The 16,088-nt window shown below is 39.8% G+C and overlaps 1 protein-coding gene across 1 annotated transcript; it reads left to right on the top strand.

Annotated features, from left to right (window-relative positions):
* The first annotated feature begins 638 nt into the window (after nt 1-638).
* Otud6b (OTU domain containing 6B) lies at nt 639-16,082 on the top strand. The gene is made up of 7 exons (XM_021160830.2): nt 639-911; nt 1,550-1,704; nt 4,417-4,497; nt 9,640-9,952; nt 11,746-11,807; nt 14,679-14,785; nt 15,493-16,082. The coding sequence occupies exons 1-7, from the start codon at nt 737-739 to the stop codon at nt 15,575-15,577; spliced, it is 978 nt and encodes a 325-aa protein (XP_021016489.1). The 5' UTR covers nt 639-736; the 3' UTR covers nt 15,578-16,082.
* Nucleotides 16,083-16,088: the final 6 nt, after the last annotated feature.

Below are 16,088 nucleotides of genomic sequence, written 5' to 3'. Positions count from 1 at the left end.
CACAACCACAGCCAGCCCTAAATAGAGTTTTTTTTTTTTTTTTTTTTTCCATTTTACTGGACCAACACTCTGATTCTTCCACTCCTGCCCTCCACCATTCCGTGAGCATTCTTGTTTGCCTTTGCTAATTTGTTTTTGTGGCACACGAGTTACATTTGTTAAATCTTGCCTCAAACCTTCAAAACACCCTGACATCACTGTTAATCCGTTTTACCACTGAATTTAGCAAATGGACTTTACTAAGCTTAGTCCTTTTTATCTCTATCATCACTTATTCAAGAGTAGGCATTTCTTACTTAGCTTTTCCCCTTTTACCACGTTGTAAAAAACACAAACAAAAACCAAACCATTCCCTAGTGTATGACTAATATAACGTAAAGATACTCATTGAAAACAAACCACGCTTTTATTAAAATAAAAAAAATCTTTTCAACATGTCTTGGAAAAGAGCACAACTACGGAGTGTTTTAAAGCACAAATTGAAAGCTGTGCGGAAGAACGTCCGTGATGTCATCTCCGCGCGCCCCGTCAGAGCCAATCGCCTGGCGCGTAGCTTTGTGCTGAGGACGGTCCAGCGCTCGGCGCGTCCTTAATCGCACAGTCCCAGCATCCCGCCCGCCGCCCAAAGCGGTCCGAGCGCGCAGGCGCCCTAGCCCATGTCGGCTTCTCCTGGTTTCAGTGGTTAGACCTGGATCCGGAGCCGCCTTGAGGCGGGGCTGGGCCTTCCCCGCGGCCAATGGCGCCCCGGGTGAGGGTTGAGGAGTGGGTGGTGCTGGCTCTCCTGAGGTGTGGATCTCCTTCAGCGCGTGTGCCGGGCCGCCTGGTCGTCATGGAGGAGGTCGTGGCTGAAGAGCTCGATGATGAGGAGCAGCTGCTGAGAAGGCATCGGAAGGAGAAGAAGGAGCTGCAAGGTGACGGGAAAGGGGCTGGGAATGTAAGAGGCATCTACACCCAAGGCTGGGAGCGTGGAGTGTGTCCTCTGGTACCTGGACGGGCACACGTCCTGGATCCGTCTAGGCTTCCCCTCAGATAACTTTTGATCTGTCTTCTCCAGCTTTCCCCAATCCTTCGACCCCCTTATTTTCAGTCCCCGGAGATGTCCCCGTGTGCGACCTGCCGTGGACCCCTAGCGGGTCCGGTGCACGTGCTGCTGCTGAGTGATGTGCCTGGAGACCAAAGTCTTGGACCTCCTCTTCCTCCCTTCCCATTCCTGCCCGGGATCCCGACGCCTGACCTTAGTGGTGTGGTCTGAATTGCTTCTCCTTGGCTTATCCGTCATAGAGAAAGATATTTAAAAGGCAGAAGTTTTACCTTAATATAGTTTTTTTAACCTTGGTTTTGCCCTGTCAAACCAAACAAATTCGAGGTTTTGTTTACGTTGGGTCGCAAGCCTCATCCAGACCTTTCTCCGTAGCTGATTGTTGTGTCATGATTAATTGCTTCTATAATTACTTTACATTCTATAATTGTACCTCTTCTCACCCTCTTAACTGCTTTTCGCTCTTTCGTCCGGGGGCTCTGACACGGCTGTTTTGATGACTTTTTTTAGCCAAAATTCAGGGAATGAAGAACGCTGTTCCCAAAAACGACAAAAAGAGGAGGAAGCAGCTCACGGAAGATGTTGCTAAATTGGAGAGAGAAATGGAGCAAAAACACAGGGAAGAACTGGAGCAATTGAAGCAATTGACTTTCAAGGACAGTAAGGTATGGGGAGCCAAGCTTGTCTCTGAGCCCGAGCAAACAACTGTCTGAGTGTGTTGAACTGCTTATTGAATACGGTCTCAAAATTCTGAACTCGAGTCATACAGTCACACATCACATTTCCCTGACATTAGTTTTTTAGACAGAGTGCCTTGTAGTCTAGGCTGTCACCCATGTGGGTTTGAAGCAGAGGACAAACCTTGAACTTTAACTTCAGATCCTACTGGTGTGACTTCACAAGTGCTGGGATTACAGGCATGCACCACCACACCTAGCTGTCCATTTCTTCAGTATTTTTGTGACCAGGTTTATGGGCAGATTTTCTTTTTTTAAATGGGAGGACAGCAAAAAAGTGCCTACTTCCTTAACCTAATAAACATGTAAAGTATAAATTATGCCAGATAAGGTTTGTCTTGAGTGAAAGTTGGCAGCCGAGACTGCTCGTCAAGAACTCCTGATGAATGAGATTGTAACCTCTGCAAAGCTTCTTAATCAACCCTAGAATAAATTTCTCCACATCGGACAATAAATATGAAATTATAGTTAAGTAGAGAAAGCTGTTCTGGAACTCACTCTGTAGACCAGGCTGGCCTCGAACTCAGAAATCCGCCTGCCTCTGCCTCCCGAGTGCTGGGATTAAAGGCCTGCGCCACCACGCCCGGCTCTGTGCATCTGCTCAGTGTTTACCATTCTGCCTAACGTGTATACCAACTACTTTGTTCAAAGGATATGGTTGTCAGTAACACTGTAAGGTAATAGCCATGAAGTAATGTAGATTCTTAAAGAGATTAAGAATTTTGTCCCGAAGTCATAATAGTTATTGAGGTGACAAACATCAGAATTCAAAACGAAACACATAGTTATACCCTGATATAATATAGTAATTTGTTGCCTGGTTTTTGGATATGAAGGGTCATAATATTCTACAAACTCAGTTAACTGTTGATAGGAACTTCCTTTTTTTTTTTTTTTTTTTTTAAGATTTATGTATGAGTACACCATTGTTCTCTTCAGACACACTAGAAGAGGGCATCAGATCCCATTACAGATGTGAGCTACCATGTGGTTGCTGGGAATTGAACTCAGGACCTCTGGAAGAAGAGTTGGTGCTCTTAACTGCTGAGCTATCTCTCCAGCCCAGATAGGAATTTTCTTAGTTTTGTGCAAGATCTCGTCTTCTGTAAGTTTGGATTCATTTTTGTTCTGTTGACAAAGGAACAGTTTCTGTGTATCCATTTACACAGAGTACCAAGTATAGAGTCAAAGTCTTCCATTTCATTTCTTAGTCACCATGTTCCTGGCCTTTCTTACTGTTAAAATACTTTTATCTCTAGCCTAGCATGGTGATACATGCCTGTAGTCCCAGCACGCAGGAGGTACTCAGGGAGGTTGTGAGTTTGAGGCCAGCCTGAGCTTCATAGTAAGACCCTATCTCAAAACCCAACAGTAGCAGCAGAAAAGAAGGTGACAAGAAAACCTTCATCGGGGCTGCCAGTGTGGCTCACTAGGTAACGTGCTTGGTTTTTAACCTGATCACCTGAGTTCCAGCCCTGGAACCCAGGCAACTACATGGAAGAAAGGAAAACTGACTCAAACAAGTTATCCTGACTTCTATGCCTCTATGTGCTCTTATGGCATGTATGCACATGTGCACATATTCTCTCCCCCCAACTACACACACCGATACACACACATACACAACAAACAAGGTGTGCTGTTGTGTTTAGACATGTGCTGTTAGCATTGTGCTAATTTTGTGTTTCTAATTGCCTCCCTGTGTTTTCTAGTAGCTAGGTGTTCTTTTAGGCCTTCAGTTTCAAGATTTCCTTCATAGATTTCCAAAGACAAAGAAAAGTTTGGTTCACAGTTCTTAGTCACCTGCAATGATGCAAATTCTCCAGTTTGCTTTGAACTGTTCTCTTTGTCATTAATTAAACTTGCTTTGTGTTTGGCCTCTCCCCAAATTCTTCTGTTTTTTGTTAATATGGCTGATAGTTTTATCAGAATTGGAAAAAAAAAAGAAAAGAAAAATAAATGAGATTCATAGAGTTGATGAAGTCTCTCAGAAGTTTTAGTAGTTTGCCATCTGGGATATAGTCTTTGGAGACTCCTGTGTCTCTTTTGGGTTGTGTTATATATTTACCATACTAGAAACTAGCTTGACTTTCAGCTATACTAATGGTAACTAAATAACAATAATAGCTGTCTTTGTAATTATTACTGATGTTACCAATTTGTAGCTAGGCAAAGATAGAAATTGCTCAGTTGTTCTAACCTGAAGAATTAGTTAGTTAGTGCTCATTAAGTTTTGCCTAATTAGCATGGGGATGTGACTTGTCAGCTGTAGGATATGAAGGAATAATGAGCACAAGGGATTTTATATGGGAGCATTCTCTGAAGGGAAGGCTGGCCTTGCATGAAAGGAAAGTATTTAGAGTAATAGAGTAGGTTCAGGAAGGACAGAAGGCATGCAGAGATGAGCCTAGTGATGGGAGAGCTATGATTTTACAGATTCATGGAAGTGAAGAAAGAGGGCAAAGGATGCTATCTAATCCTATGTCTAATGCTACTGCTCAAACGGGAAGAAAAGGATTAGATACATAACTTTTCAGTAACAATTTAATAGCCTAACTCTTTCAATAAATTAAAACATTTTTTATTGATTTTTTTTATTCCTTCTCTTTTTTCTTTTTATTAATGTTTTTGTTCTTTCAGATAGATTCTGTTGCTGTTAACATTTCAAACTTGGTACTTGAGAATCAACCACCTCGGATTTCAAAAGCACAAAAGAGACGGGTACGAAAATCATATCACCATGTATATAAGCTAGTGCTGTTGTGTGCTAATATTTTCAAAGGTATTATATAAGAAATGAATAGGAAAAAACTAGAGTTCCTTGTCTGGGGGGTTGTTCTTATCATATGTCAGATAATAGTCTAAGCTACTTACATTGAAATCTCATGTAGTCCCAACAATAATCTTGTGAAGAGGATTTTATTTCCTGGCCTTAATTGAAATTAATAGGTATAAGAAACAAAAAGCAAGATATCTAGTTTGCAATTCTTATAGAAATCAGGGAGGCTAAGGACTGTTTTTTTCTTCAACAAATATTTTATTGTAGACTTAATTTAAAAATTTCAAAGAGTGGGATCATAAGACTGTTGCAAAACCCTGTTTATAAATGAGTGCTCAGGGAGAAGTGAAGACTTGAACTTAGAAGTACAAGAAAACACACAGAGACCCAGAGTTCTCAGAAAATTATGTTGGTATTTATATAATGTGATATAAAATATAATATATATATATACACACACACATATATACACACACACACATATATATATAAAAAATAGTTAACGACATTAAAAATGCAGAGAAGGGAACTTCATGTCACGTGTTAAGGTTGTGTTATAATTTGAAGGAAAGAAATGTTCTGTCAGGATATTGTACCCTGGAGAAATAATGTAGTGAAAATGAATGTGGAATCAGATAGAGCATTAGATTAATTGGAATTAATGTGTTAATGATCTTAGCATACTGAAATTGGCAGGAGGTGTGTAAGTCTTTCCACCTTAGAAAAGGAAGTTTAAAATTGAGTATTTTGGTTCTGAATGCTATTTTACTAATTGTTCACGTTTACTAAGCTCTAAGTGCGTATTTCAGAGTTTTTGGTACATAGCATAGTAGAGCATATGGAAGGTCAGTGTCTGACAGAGTGGGTCAGACAGGGCCTTAGGCTGCTCCCCAACCCCAGGCACGGTTTGAATTTCATGTACTCTCATGACTTACCATTCAGTTTTAATAATAGGTAAGGGAAAATAATATCTATGAGGTCTATCATGGGTATTAAAAATCTGTCCAGAACCATAAATATAAGGCCTGGAGAACTGAAGGGTCAACAAATACTTATATTTACCATGCTAAGTATCATAGTCCTTTTACAAAGGCCTAAGACGGTCTCCTTTTATATGACAGCTAAGTTGCAAACAATCAAATATTTATCATATTATATGAATTTTACTCTTGACTAATCTTGCCATTGTGATTTCAAAGAGTCATTTAGAGTGCATGCTGTCTTGAAGGGCTACCTATGATAGCCATTCTTTTGTCATAGTCCCGCAGCTGTCACCTTGCTTCTATACATCAGCAGGTGTTTCTGTGCTAGTAAGGTATAATTTTAAGAATTTATTGATACTTATTAATTACAGCATCTAATGGTAGCCTATTTAATTCTAAAAATCATGCTACTGTGTACCTAGACCTGTCTTTTAAAAAAAAAATTCGTTACTTCTTTCCTATCTGAATTTAATACATTTTCCAACTAAACTCTGAGAAATTAGTATGATTTATAGTTGACTGCTTATCACTTGTCAGAGAAAATAATTCCCAGGTTACTTTGTTAATCTAGTGGGCTTTTGGAGTAGAGAACACTAAGTGTTCATAATACTTACCAGAATGGAACCTCGATCTAAGATAGGCAAATTGGGCAATAAATTATTTAGAACTGTTCTTTTTGCTAAAGCACTAGAGATGGAAAAGCCAGTTAACCATGGTAGTTGGTATTGGTAGTGAGACAACGCTGGAGGAAAAGAATGACATATTTATGGTGACTTATCTTAAGACGCTTATGGGGTCTTATTTTTAAACTGGAGAAACATGCGAGCAAAACTCAGGAATTTGTGCCTAAGAAGATGGCTCAGTGGATAACATTGCTTTGCTGCATAGCCTGAGTTCAATCCCTGGCATCCACATGGTGGAGGAGAAAACCATCTGATGCCAGCCACCCCTCCCCCCAAAACCAAACCAAACCAAACCCACCCAGACAAACCCTCAGTAAATATTGGAGGGAAGAAGAGAACTTGGAAGCTCTTTGTGTTTTGGGAAAACAAAACAAAACTAAGGTAGAAATAAAATAATTGATATCCAAAATAAAGCATTTGAGATGTAGAATGGGACATAGTTTTTTTATGTTATAAACGAGGAAGATGAGACTGGGTTATCTCAATGAGAGTGAGAATTAGGCACAATCCTGGACTAGTGCCCAAGTCAACATGACTAGTTGCGCTAGCAGTGTGTATACAAGCTCCATGCTCCTGCCCTTCACCTGTTCTTGTAGACCCGATTGCTGTTCTGACTAATACATCCTTTAGAAAAGTGTCTAATGTAGGGAAGAAACTCCCACAGAGACAAGGATCCAGTGGATTTTACACCCGATTTACTGGAGGCAGACTCAGTTGCGTTTTAATTCTGAAGCAGAACATTACATAAAATACGATAATGATAGAAGTTAGTATTCTTACAGGGCTTGGATGATAGGTGAAGTGCCATTCTGAGAGTAAAACACCTATGCCCTTAACCCCAGCTGCCATCTGCTCCACCCTTGATTCTGATTCAGGTGCCTGCAAAAGGGAGCTCTTTGTGTTGTCCCGGCCCCCCCCCCCCACCCCCGCTCTAACCAGCTGTCTGGCCTTCGGAAATCTGTCTGCGTGTTCTTTCCTCAGAAGAGGAAAATGAGGGGTATTGGATTAGATGATGTCTAAGGTGCTTACTCTTCCCCCCCACCCCCCTGCTGAAACTGTTGGCTTTGATAAAGCTATAGTGCCATCTTGTGTCTGAAGATGTGATACCAGATCCACAGTTGTGGCTGAAGTAAAGCATGGCACTTGTCTGTGCTTAAAGCTGCTTGCTGGTTTGTTGGAGAGCTATTCCTGCTTTGGTTGGACTCAGCTACTTAGACCCACAAAAGAGCATTTGAAGTTGTCTCATGTGGCCCATCATGTAGTTACTCAGTTTATTAACTTGTGCCTTCCCGGGAATTCACGTCTGCCCCAGGGAGTTGAAATTAGAACAGGGAAGCTCTTACCTTTTGTTATTAACATTGCTTTACTGTTCTCCTCCCTTCTGGAATTTACTAAACCAAGATTTTCAGGTGCTGGAAATAAGATTTAGTGGTTAGGAGCGCTAGGTACTCCTTCTTCCAAAAGAGCTGCTTTGCTTCCCAGTTCCGACACTGTGGTTCCGGTCATCTGTAGCTTTAGTTCTGTGGAGCTGGCTGACACACATACCATACATACCCTCTGGACTGCGGGAACCTCAGTGCTGGGATTAAAGGTGTGCGCCACAACGCCCGGCCATTAATAATCTGTGCATCTAGTGCACAGATATATATAAGGGGGCAAATACTGATACTATACAAGAAAATGAAGGACATTTTTTAAAAATTGCAACAGTTAGTGAGGGTTTTCTTTCATCTTAGGTTGAAAGCCAGTTTCCCTCCAAGTGCATAAACACGTGTGTGGTTGGGATTAGAAAGTTGTAAAGCATACTGAAACTCTGCAAATACACCATCCTGCCATCCAGAACCAACGAACGAACTGCAGATGCGAGGCTGAGCCCTCTACTCTTTAGTGCTATGTTAGGATGACAGACCTGTCTTTAGCCAGCCACTTCATCTCTTAAAATTTTTCTCTTGTATGCTAGTTCTGTGAATTGTTTTTATCTATGTTCTCTGGTTGATTCTTAGTAGTTCACATATAGGATTGTTTTCCTTTGTCTCCAAATTTCCCATGGTACTCATTAATACATCTCATTTATTTATTTATTTATTGTTTTTTTTGAGACAGGGTTTCTTTTTTTTTTTTTCCCCCGCGAGACAGGGTTTCTCTGTGTAGCCCTGGCCTGTCCTGAAACTCACTTTGTAGACCAGGCAGGCCTCGGAACTCAGAAATCCGCCTGCCTCTGCCTCTCGAGTGCTGGGATTAAAGGCGTGCGCCACAACGCCCGGCCATTAATACATCCCTTGTTGATTTCATTGAACCCTAACCATGCCTGGATATACAGCCATGGGGAAATCTCAAGTATTTGAATTTTCTTATTTTAGTAAGAAAGCATATTGTACCATATAGAAAATAATGTTATTTTGCTACAAAGACTGTCGCATTTTCTGTAATAGCATTGTGTTTCTTATCATTGAAAGAAAATCTGGGGGGTATTTACTTAGCTCTAGAGAGTCAGAGGGGATCATGGGGTTTAGAGGGATTCTAGAATAACTGTAATATTTGAATTGCTTGTCAGCAAGTTTTAAAAAAATCTATTAAGTATTTATAGGTGTTTTAAAAAATAGATTAAAAATAGTATCTATCAGTATCTTTCTGGTTGTTTTAACATAGTAAATCCACTGTAGTGGAGTGATACAACCTTATTTTTTTTGAGATAGGATCTTATCCTGTAGCCCTGGCTGTCCAAGAATTCACTTTATAGCAGGCTCATCTTGTATTCACAAAGATCCACCTGTCTGCCTCCCAAGTCCTGGATTTAAAGGCATTGCACAAGTAAGTATAGGGACTGGACCACTGAATCTTATAAGACAGAACTTGGAAATCAGCCAGTCATGTTGTTCATGTTTTTAACTAGTCCTTACAAGGACAGGTGTGGTTGCAAATGCCATTAGTCCCAGCACTTGGAAGTCTGAGGTAGGAGGTTGGAGAGTATTGGCTAGTCTCAGCTACCATAGCAAGGCACTGTCTTAAATAAGCAAACAAATTAGCAGATTTTCTAAGAAGATATCCCTTGCCTCTCCTAGCCGCTCCTTTTTCTCCTGTGAAACAAGCTCTCACATTGCAGGCCAGGCTGGGCTAGAACACTGCAGCCCAAGCTGTCCTTAGGCCTGCGATCCTTCTGTATCTGCTTCCCAGGTACACTTAGAGACCTAGGCCACTGCACCTGGTTATACGAAAGGCTTCTTTATGTGTTAGTACAGAGCGAGATGCTGGGAACATAGCAGTCAGATGAATGAGGTCATTGTCCTCTATGGGTTGTAGTTAGAGTTGTACAGATGGTGAGATGATCAAAATGGCAAAAAAGTCAGACTAATGTCTCCATTCTTACCGAATGTGAGTTAATCCTAAAATCATTGACTTTCCTATATTCTTGTCCTAGGAAAAGAAGGCTGCATTGGAAAAGGAGCGGGAAGAAAGAATAGCAGAGGCTGAAATTGAGAACTTATCTGGAGCCAGACATCTTGAGAGTGAAAAACTTGCTCAAATATTGGCAGCCAGAGAATTGGAAATTAAACATATTCCATCTGATGGTCATTGTATGTATGGAGCACTTGAGGATCAGCTGAGAGAACAAGACTGTGCACTGACTGTGGCTACCCTAAGGAAGCAGACTGCTGAGTATATGCAAAGCCATTCAGATGACTTCCTGCCGTTTCTAACAAACCCCAGCACAGGAGATATGTACACGCCAGGTAGTTAGCTTTATTCACCACATTTTGTTAGTGTTTCTGGTTTTCAAATAAAATGCTTCCTGAGTGTAGCAAGGAAGACCTTTCTTAATGAAGACAAAAGATCATTAACATTTTGGCAGGTTTATTTTTTATAATTTGAATAGATGTAGATGTATTTTAGTTTATCTTGTAAGTACTTAACAGTTTTGTAGTTAAAATATATTAATTGCTGTATGTAAGTCACGAAGAAAATAAGAGGTTATTCATTGTTGAAAGATGTGTGTTAATTTATGTTTAACGAAGTTAAAGGGAGGTGATGTTTTGATCAGCCTTTGTGAGTATGCATGTGTATGCCATCACAACCATGAGCAGAATATGATTATGAAGTCTAACTTAATCATACTCAGGGAAGTGTGATGTCACTGTTGATAAAGTATGGCTAGGAAGGTTAATAGTTATATAAACTTTGATTTCATAAATCAACGAACAATATTCCCTGTTTGTTAAAATAAATTGATGATTAAGCTACAGTTTTTATGATGTTCTATGCTGTTGAGAGAAATGAAATGGAGGGAAGATCACAGGTAAGGCAGTGGCCACTGGGAGAAGGTCACATAGCCAGGTGGCTTGGAGAAGGGATAGTGTAGGCTGACTCCCTTAGTGGTGTCTACCCTCCATGGAAGAAGGTAGAACGTAGCACAGGGTGGACAGAATGAGCACTGGTGTTGAGTTGGTCAGTTGTGGTGAGTGAGCCTTAGGTATCTGGATAGATCTCAAGTGTGACTTCATGTATCAGAATTCTTAAGTGTGTCTACCTCACTCTGTTAGTGGTAGAATATTTAATTCATGATGCATCAAAGAAACAGACAAAGGATTAAGTTCATTCATTCAGCCAACTTTAATTGAAGGCCATGGTGTGATAAATATTTTAGGGACTGTTTTGAACAATGAAGACTTAATAGCGAAAGAGATTAACACATGGTGTATATTGTCTTTTAGTTTTAGCTTTTCTTCGCTTCCTTGGACAGAAAGGATGTTTGACCCCATTTTATTTTTATTTTATGTCTATGGTTTTGCCTGCATCTATGTGTATGTACCATGTCTTAGTCCTTTGGGACCAGAAGAGGGTTACAAACAGAAGTGAACTTTTCCATGGGTGCTGGGAATTTAACTCTCTCTGAAAGCAGCAAATGCCACGGAGCCATTGCCCCATCTCTGTGTAGCCCGTGTTAATATGCTACGTTTAACAGTTAATATGCATAGTAATATGCCTATTACACATTCAGAGATTAGGCCTTTTACTTGTCAGGGCCCAGTCAGTAAAATCTCTCCCTTGGCTAAAACTGACATTTATACAGGTCATGTAAAGATATGTAAAATGATAAGCACTGAAACTGTTTGCTGCTGCCCTGGGGAGACTAAGCTCATTTGTACGTTGACTCTTTATAGGCTCCTGCAGTAAGCCTAAATATAGAGGGACTACATATTTTAACCTTGTGTGGCATTTTGCATGCAGTTTTGGCTTTAGAACACTTGTCAGGATAGAGTGAATATTTGACACTTGGGAATCGTTGCTTTAGATGATGATGGGAGCAGTTAATTACAGATGTCTCTGAATCTCAGGTGGAAGACCAGGAGCAGAAATGCTTTGCTCTTCCATAGAAAGATGGTGGAAAGGTGGGGTGGGTGTATTTAGTGTAATTCTAAAGGGAGGTGGTACAGAAGGGATGTGTTCTCTTGATCAGGGATGGTGGGAGCTACAAAAAAGATTGTGTGACGTGATTTCAGAAGTTATTCTGATCTGTTTCCTACAGAAGAGTTTGGGAAGTACTGTGACGATATTGTAAACACAGCGGCATGGGGCGGTCAGCTCGAGGTAAGCTGAATCACCGTGATTGTGGATTAAATTATTTCTGAATCCCACTTGTAGTTTTTACATGTTTTTCAGCTAAGCCCAGTTCTTTGAAGATGTCTTTTTTTCTTTCTCTATTTGCCATTTTTCTCCTGACAGAGAGCTGTATATTCGTGTGTCTGTGATTAAACAATGTCCCTCAAGTAAGTGAAGTATGATTTCACCTTAAATAGCCCAGCATTGGGTTTGTGACTTAACAGACACTAGTGTTGCATCTGTGTTGTTATTTGAGATGCCAGTCTGCTTGATTTTTCTGTATTTAAAAAAAAAAAAGACCATCAACTGAAGAGTTACTTGGTGTGGTGGTGCACATCTATAATCCAAGCTGGTGAGAAGCCATCTTAGATGCTGGCCTGAGCTACACAGGGAGATCATGTCTTAAAAAATAAAAAATGTGTTGATTTTATTCCCCGAAGGCAAATTTTAATCTAACAGTTCAGTGTTGCAGACGTAACTTCTGTATATCAGAAATAGAAATGAGCCAGGGTGGGACCTATTATGTGCCGGTAATCCCATCATTAGGGAGACTGAGGCCAGAGGTGTGGTTAACACCACGCTAGGCTATGCAAAATAAAACTTGAGTTTTATATAAAATTTACTGTAACACATTTGCTACAATTATCTATTGAATTCTTCCTGGAGAGTGGATTATGTGAAGTCAATAAATCAACGTATTGACATTTTTGTATAAGAAAACAATAGAAACTTAAACATTATTTCTTTGAGCATTAATTTTTAAAATTTACTGTTAACCATGTTTAATTACATCAAAACATCTATTTCATATTTAAGCCTGGTGTCTGAGGTGTTAGAGAAAGGATGAAATGGCAAATCCTAGGCTCATGTTCTGACTTTTCCTCTGTGCCTTGGATGATTCGGTAAGAGCCTTGTCGTGTGTGACGACTGAGTTTGTGAACTAAGATGCTGGACGAATGCCTCCAGCATGGTTAGCGTTCCGTGGAGGTGGTTAGTGCTCTTTAGTGGTCTGTGCACTGTTGGAATAGGAGATGTAAATGTTCCTTAATACAGTGCTGTAGTAGGACCTCTCCACCAGAGGGAACCATCCCCATTGCTTTTCTCCTGATTCAGACACAGCAAATGTCTAGTATGCCTGCTGGATAAAGACTTGAAGTACCCTTAATGTAAAGGCTCACAGAGTAACATCTGATGGTTTGGATGCTTTATTCTGTTAAATTGAGAATTTGAGACACTTAAAAAAAAACATCATTTACTCATTCATTGCTTATGAATTTCTGTAAAGTACAAGTTGTTTTCACACTTAGATAAATGTATATTTTTGATCAAATCCAAAGCTAAAAGACTATCTTACTCAGTGTGTGTGCATGTGCTCTTGGGTGTGTGGTCACATGAGAGCCATAATGCACTGTGGCAGTCAGGGGATAGCTTTCAGGAGCTGATGTTATTTCTACCATATGGATTCAAATAGCCAGGTTGGTGGCAAGGGCCTTAGCCTGCTATTACATCTCTCTGGCCCTATTTTTTGACTTTTGAAGACATTGATATTGTTTTGCACATTATTCTGTATCAGTTTTAAAAATATTTTAAAAATGTGTTTCAGAGGAACATTTTTCAAAATTGAATATGTGATTTTATTTTATCTTTTTCATGGAGCATAGAATCCAGTCCATAGTCTTGGAGTAATTTTTAAAGGGTCTATGCTTGTGGCGTAAGTTTTGTAATTGGTGCAGGCACATACATTAGGATGTTGGAAGGAAGGCTGGTGGTGGTGATGCATTTGGTTAGGAACTCAGGTTCTAGGCTCAGCCTCCTCAGTTCAACATAGATCCATGATTTTCTGTTTGACCCACAGAAGTTTTTTAACATCCTTCTACCCCAGGTTCCAGGGGTTAAAAAGTATCAGTAAAGTGAGGATGCTGCTCCTCACAGGAACTCTAGTTAGTTAGTACTTGTGAATCAGGAACTCTAGTTAGTTAGTACTTGGGAATCAGAAGCAAGAGGACTCCAAAGTTGCGGCCAGCCTGCTCTACATAGCAAGTTCCTAACTATCTGGGGTCATGTCAAAGGAAAATTAATAAACAAGCCACCGTCCCCAACAGTGACAAAACCCCTCAGCTCACCTATATTTGTTCCATAAAGTTATGAAGACTGGATGAAATAATCCACATAAACTGTGCACATGATTATAGTGCTCGGCCATAGTATGTCAATAGTCAGTAGCATCACTTTAATTCCTAGCTGCTATTCATTAGGCTTGAGCCTAAGTTCTTACTCCATGTTCTAAAATTAAAGTAATATAGCTTGCTGACCAGATGGAGATTCTAGCACAGGGCAGAACAGTTTACATACTTATACTTGTTCTTGCTGAAAGTTACAGAGCCATGGTTCTCGAGTCTCCATACTGACTGCATCAGCATCATCTGAGAAGTTTTTCAACGTAAACCTCATGATTTACCAGACCTTATTCCCTGTCCTTTGGCTGTTAACAACTCAAGCTGGTGTGATGCTTAGCCACTGGTACTTAGAAAAACTGTAGCATTATGAGAAATGGAATGTTTTCAGCATCAGAGAATGTAATAAGCAGTCTACTCTTGACCCACTTCACCAAGCTTGACTTTGGTATTTTTTACACTGCTATTGTGTGTTCAAGACAACTCTTGCCTTTGTAGTTATTTTATCCTTTTAGCAATTCACCAAAAACTAAGTGTCCGTTTACCTGAGCTCCTGGTGCTCATATGAACAGAGCAAATCTCTGCTCTCACTGGTTGCCATGTTCTGTGTATGTACTTCATTAGTTTGTGTTTTGAATAAGATTTACATTTTGTTTTTCTTGCTAATTTATTTTCCCCTCTGTAGCTAAGAGCTCTGTCTCACATCTTACAAACACCAATCGAGATACTACAGGCAGATGCTCCTCCTATTATAGTTGGTGAAGAGTATCCGAGGAATCCATTAGTACTAGTGTAAGTACCTAGGAAATTTTACTGTTATTTTTTCATAATTCAAACAAAAAGGCATGTGAAAAGATAATAGGTTGTATATACTGACTAGTCAAAATGCTGTAATTAACTGAATTAATTCTGTTTATGTTAAAGGCAGTCATAGAACTAGAAAGCATCTGCATGTGTGATTTACATAGTTGTTTAGAGTATTGAGCCACTTTTTTGTTTGAGTTAAGAATAATGTTCTTCAAAAGACTGAAATTTTAGGACTAGTTTTGTGTATTGCCCCACTTGACATTAACAGCACTAAGTTTTAACTACCACCCTTCATGCTGTGAATGTATTTGTGTGATTGAGAATTGGCCTTTCATATTCAGCTTGGAGGAATAATTTCTCTAGTTTTTCTCTCTTGTGCATGTGTGTGTGTTTGTGTGTGCATGTTTATTAGCTAGTGTTACCATTTATGATCGAACTTTAGTGAAACTTTGAGCTCATTGAGCCCTCAGCATCTTAGCCTTTAGCCTTTGCACTTCTAGTGACTGGACTACTTGCTCACTTCTAAAACTTGTCACATAATGTTGCCTCTTAATGAATATACTCATAATAGTTCATTAGTGATATCTATGGACTGGGACATTCAGAGTGCATAATTATATATGTGTGTATACTACATATATTTATTATAGTAAGTAACTCATTAAAATGCAGTTTCATTCTTTTCATTTCAGATACATGAGGCATGCCTATGGCTTAGGAGAACATTATAATTCTGTTACACGGTTGGTGAACTCAGCTACTGAAAATTGCAGCTAGTTTACAGAATGTTACAGTTTCATAGAGTGTGCCAATCTACCAAGTGCTAGATTGTTGTAAATGCTACTGAAGAACACAGCTACCTTACAGGAGTTTTATGAATAAGCTTACTAACAGCTTTAAGAAACACGTTGGATTAACTTTAACCAGTGCTCTCTCAGTGGCAGTTTGTGGAGGACGTCATCACACACCAAGGTGTTTCTCTTCCCGATAATTATTTTTAGGTGTCCTGCTCATTCTGGTTTGGAATAAATTTTGTTTTAGATTTTGGCCCCCCCAGCTTTATGTTGCAAAAATGAAGATTTCAATTTAATTTTTCTTAAAAGTGTGGAGACTCAGTCTCTGTCATCATAGGAACATTGTCATGACAGCAGGTTTATCAGTCTTATAAAGTGCTCGTGATCCCAGTGACCTTGGTGTTACTAGGGTCAGGAGTGTGCCGCTTTTTATGCAGCACATCTCTGCTGCTAAGAGGAAACTACTACAGTAGTTAAGACATTTTGAATACTTA

Source organism: Mus caroli, chromosome 4, assembly GCF_900094665.2.
Source record: "Mus caroli chromosome 4, CAROLI_EIJ_v1.1, whole genome shotgun sequence".
NCBI lineage: Eukaryota > Metazoa > Chordata > Mammalia > Rodentia > Muridae > Mus > Mus caroli.
Note: the sequence above shows the minus strand (reverse complement) of the source record. Positions and strands in the feature narration are given on the sequence as shown.

What these genes read in the sequence shown, in the direction of transcription:
- Otud6b (XM_021160830.2), top strand. Translation starts at nt 737, where the DNA reads ATGGCGCCCCGGGTGAGGGTTGAGGAGTGGGTGGTGCTGGCTCTCCTG. An exon ending in TGACTTTCAAGGACAGTAAG is followed by an intron (nt 1,705 to 4,416) that starts GTATGGGGAGCC and finishes TTGTTCTTTCAG; the next exon opens with ATAGATTCTGTTGCTGTTAA. An exon ending in CATGGGGCGGTCAGCTCGAG is followed by an intron (nt 11,808 to 14,678) that starts GTAAGCTGAATC and finishes TCCCCTCTGTAG; the next exon opens with CTAAGAGCTCTGTCTCACAT.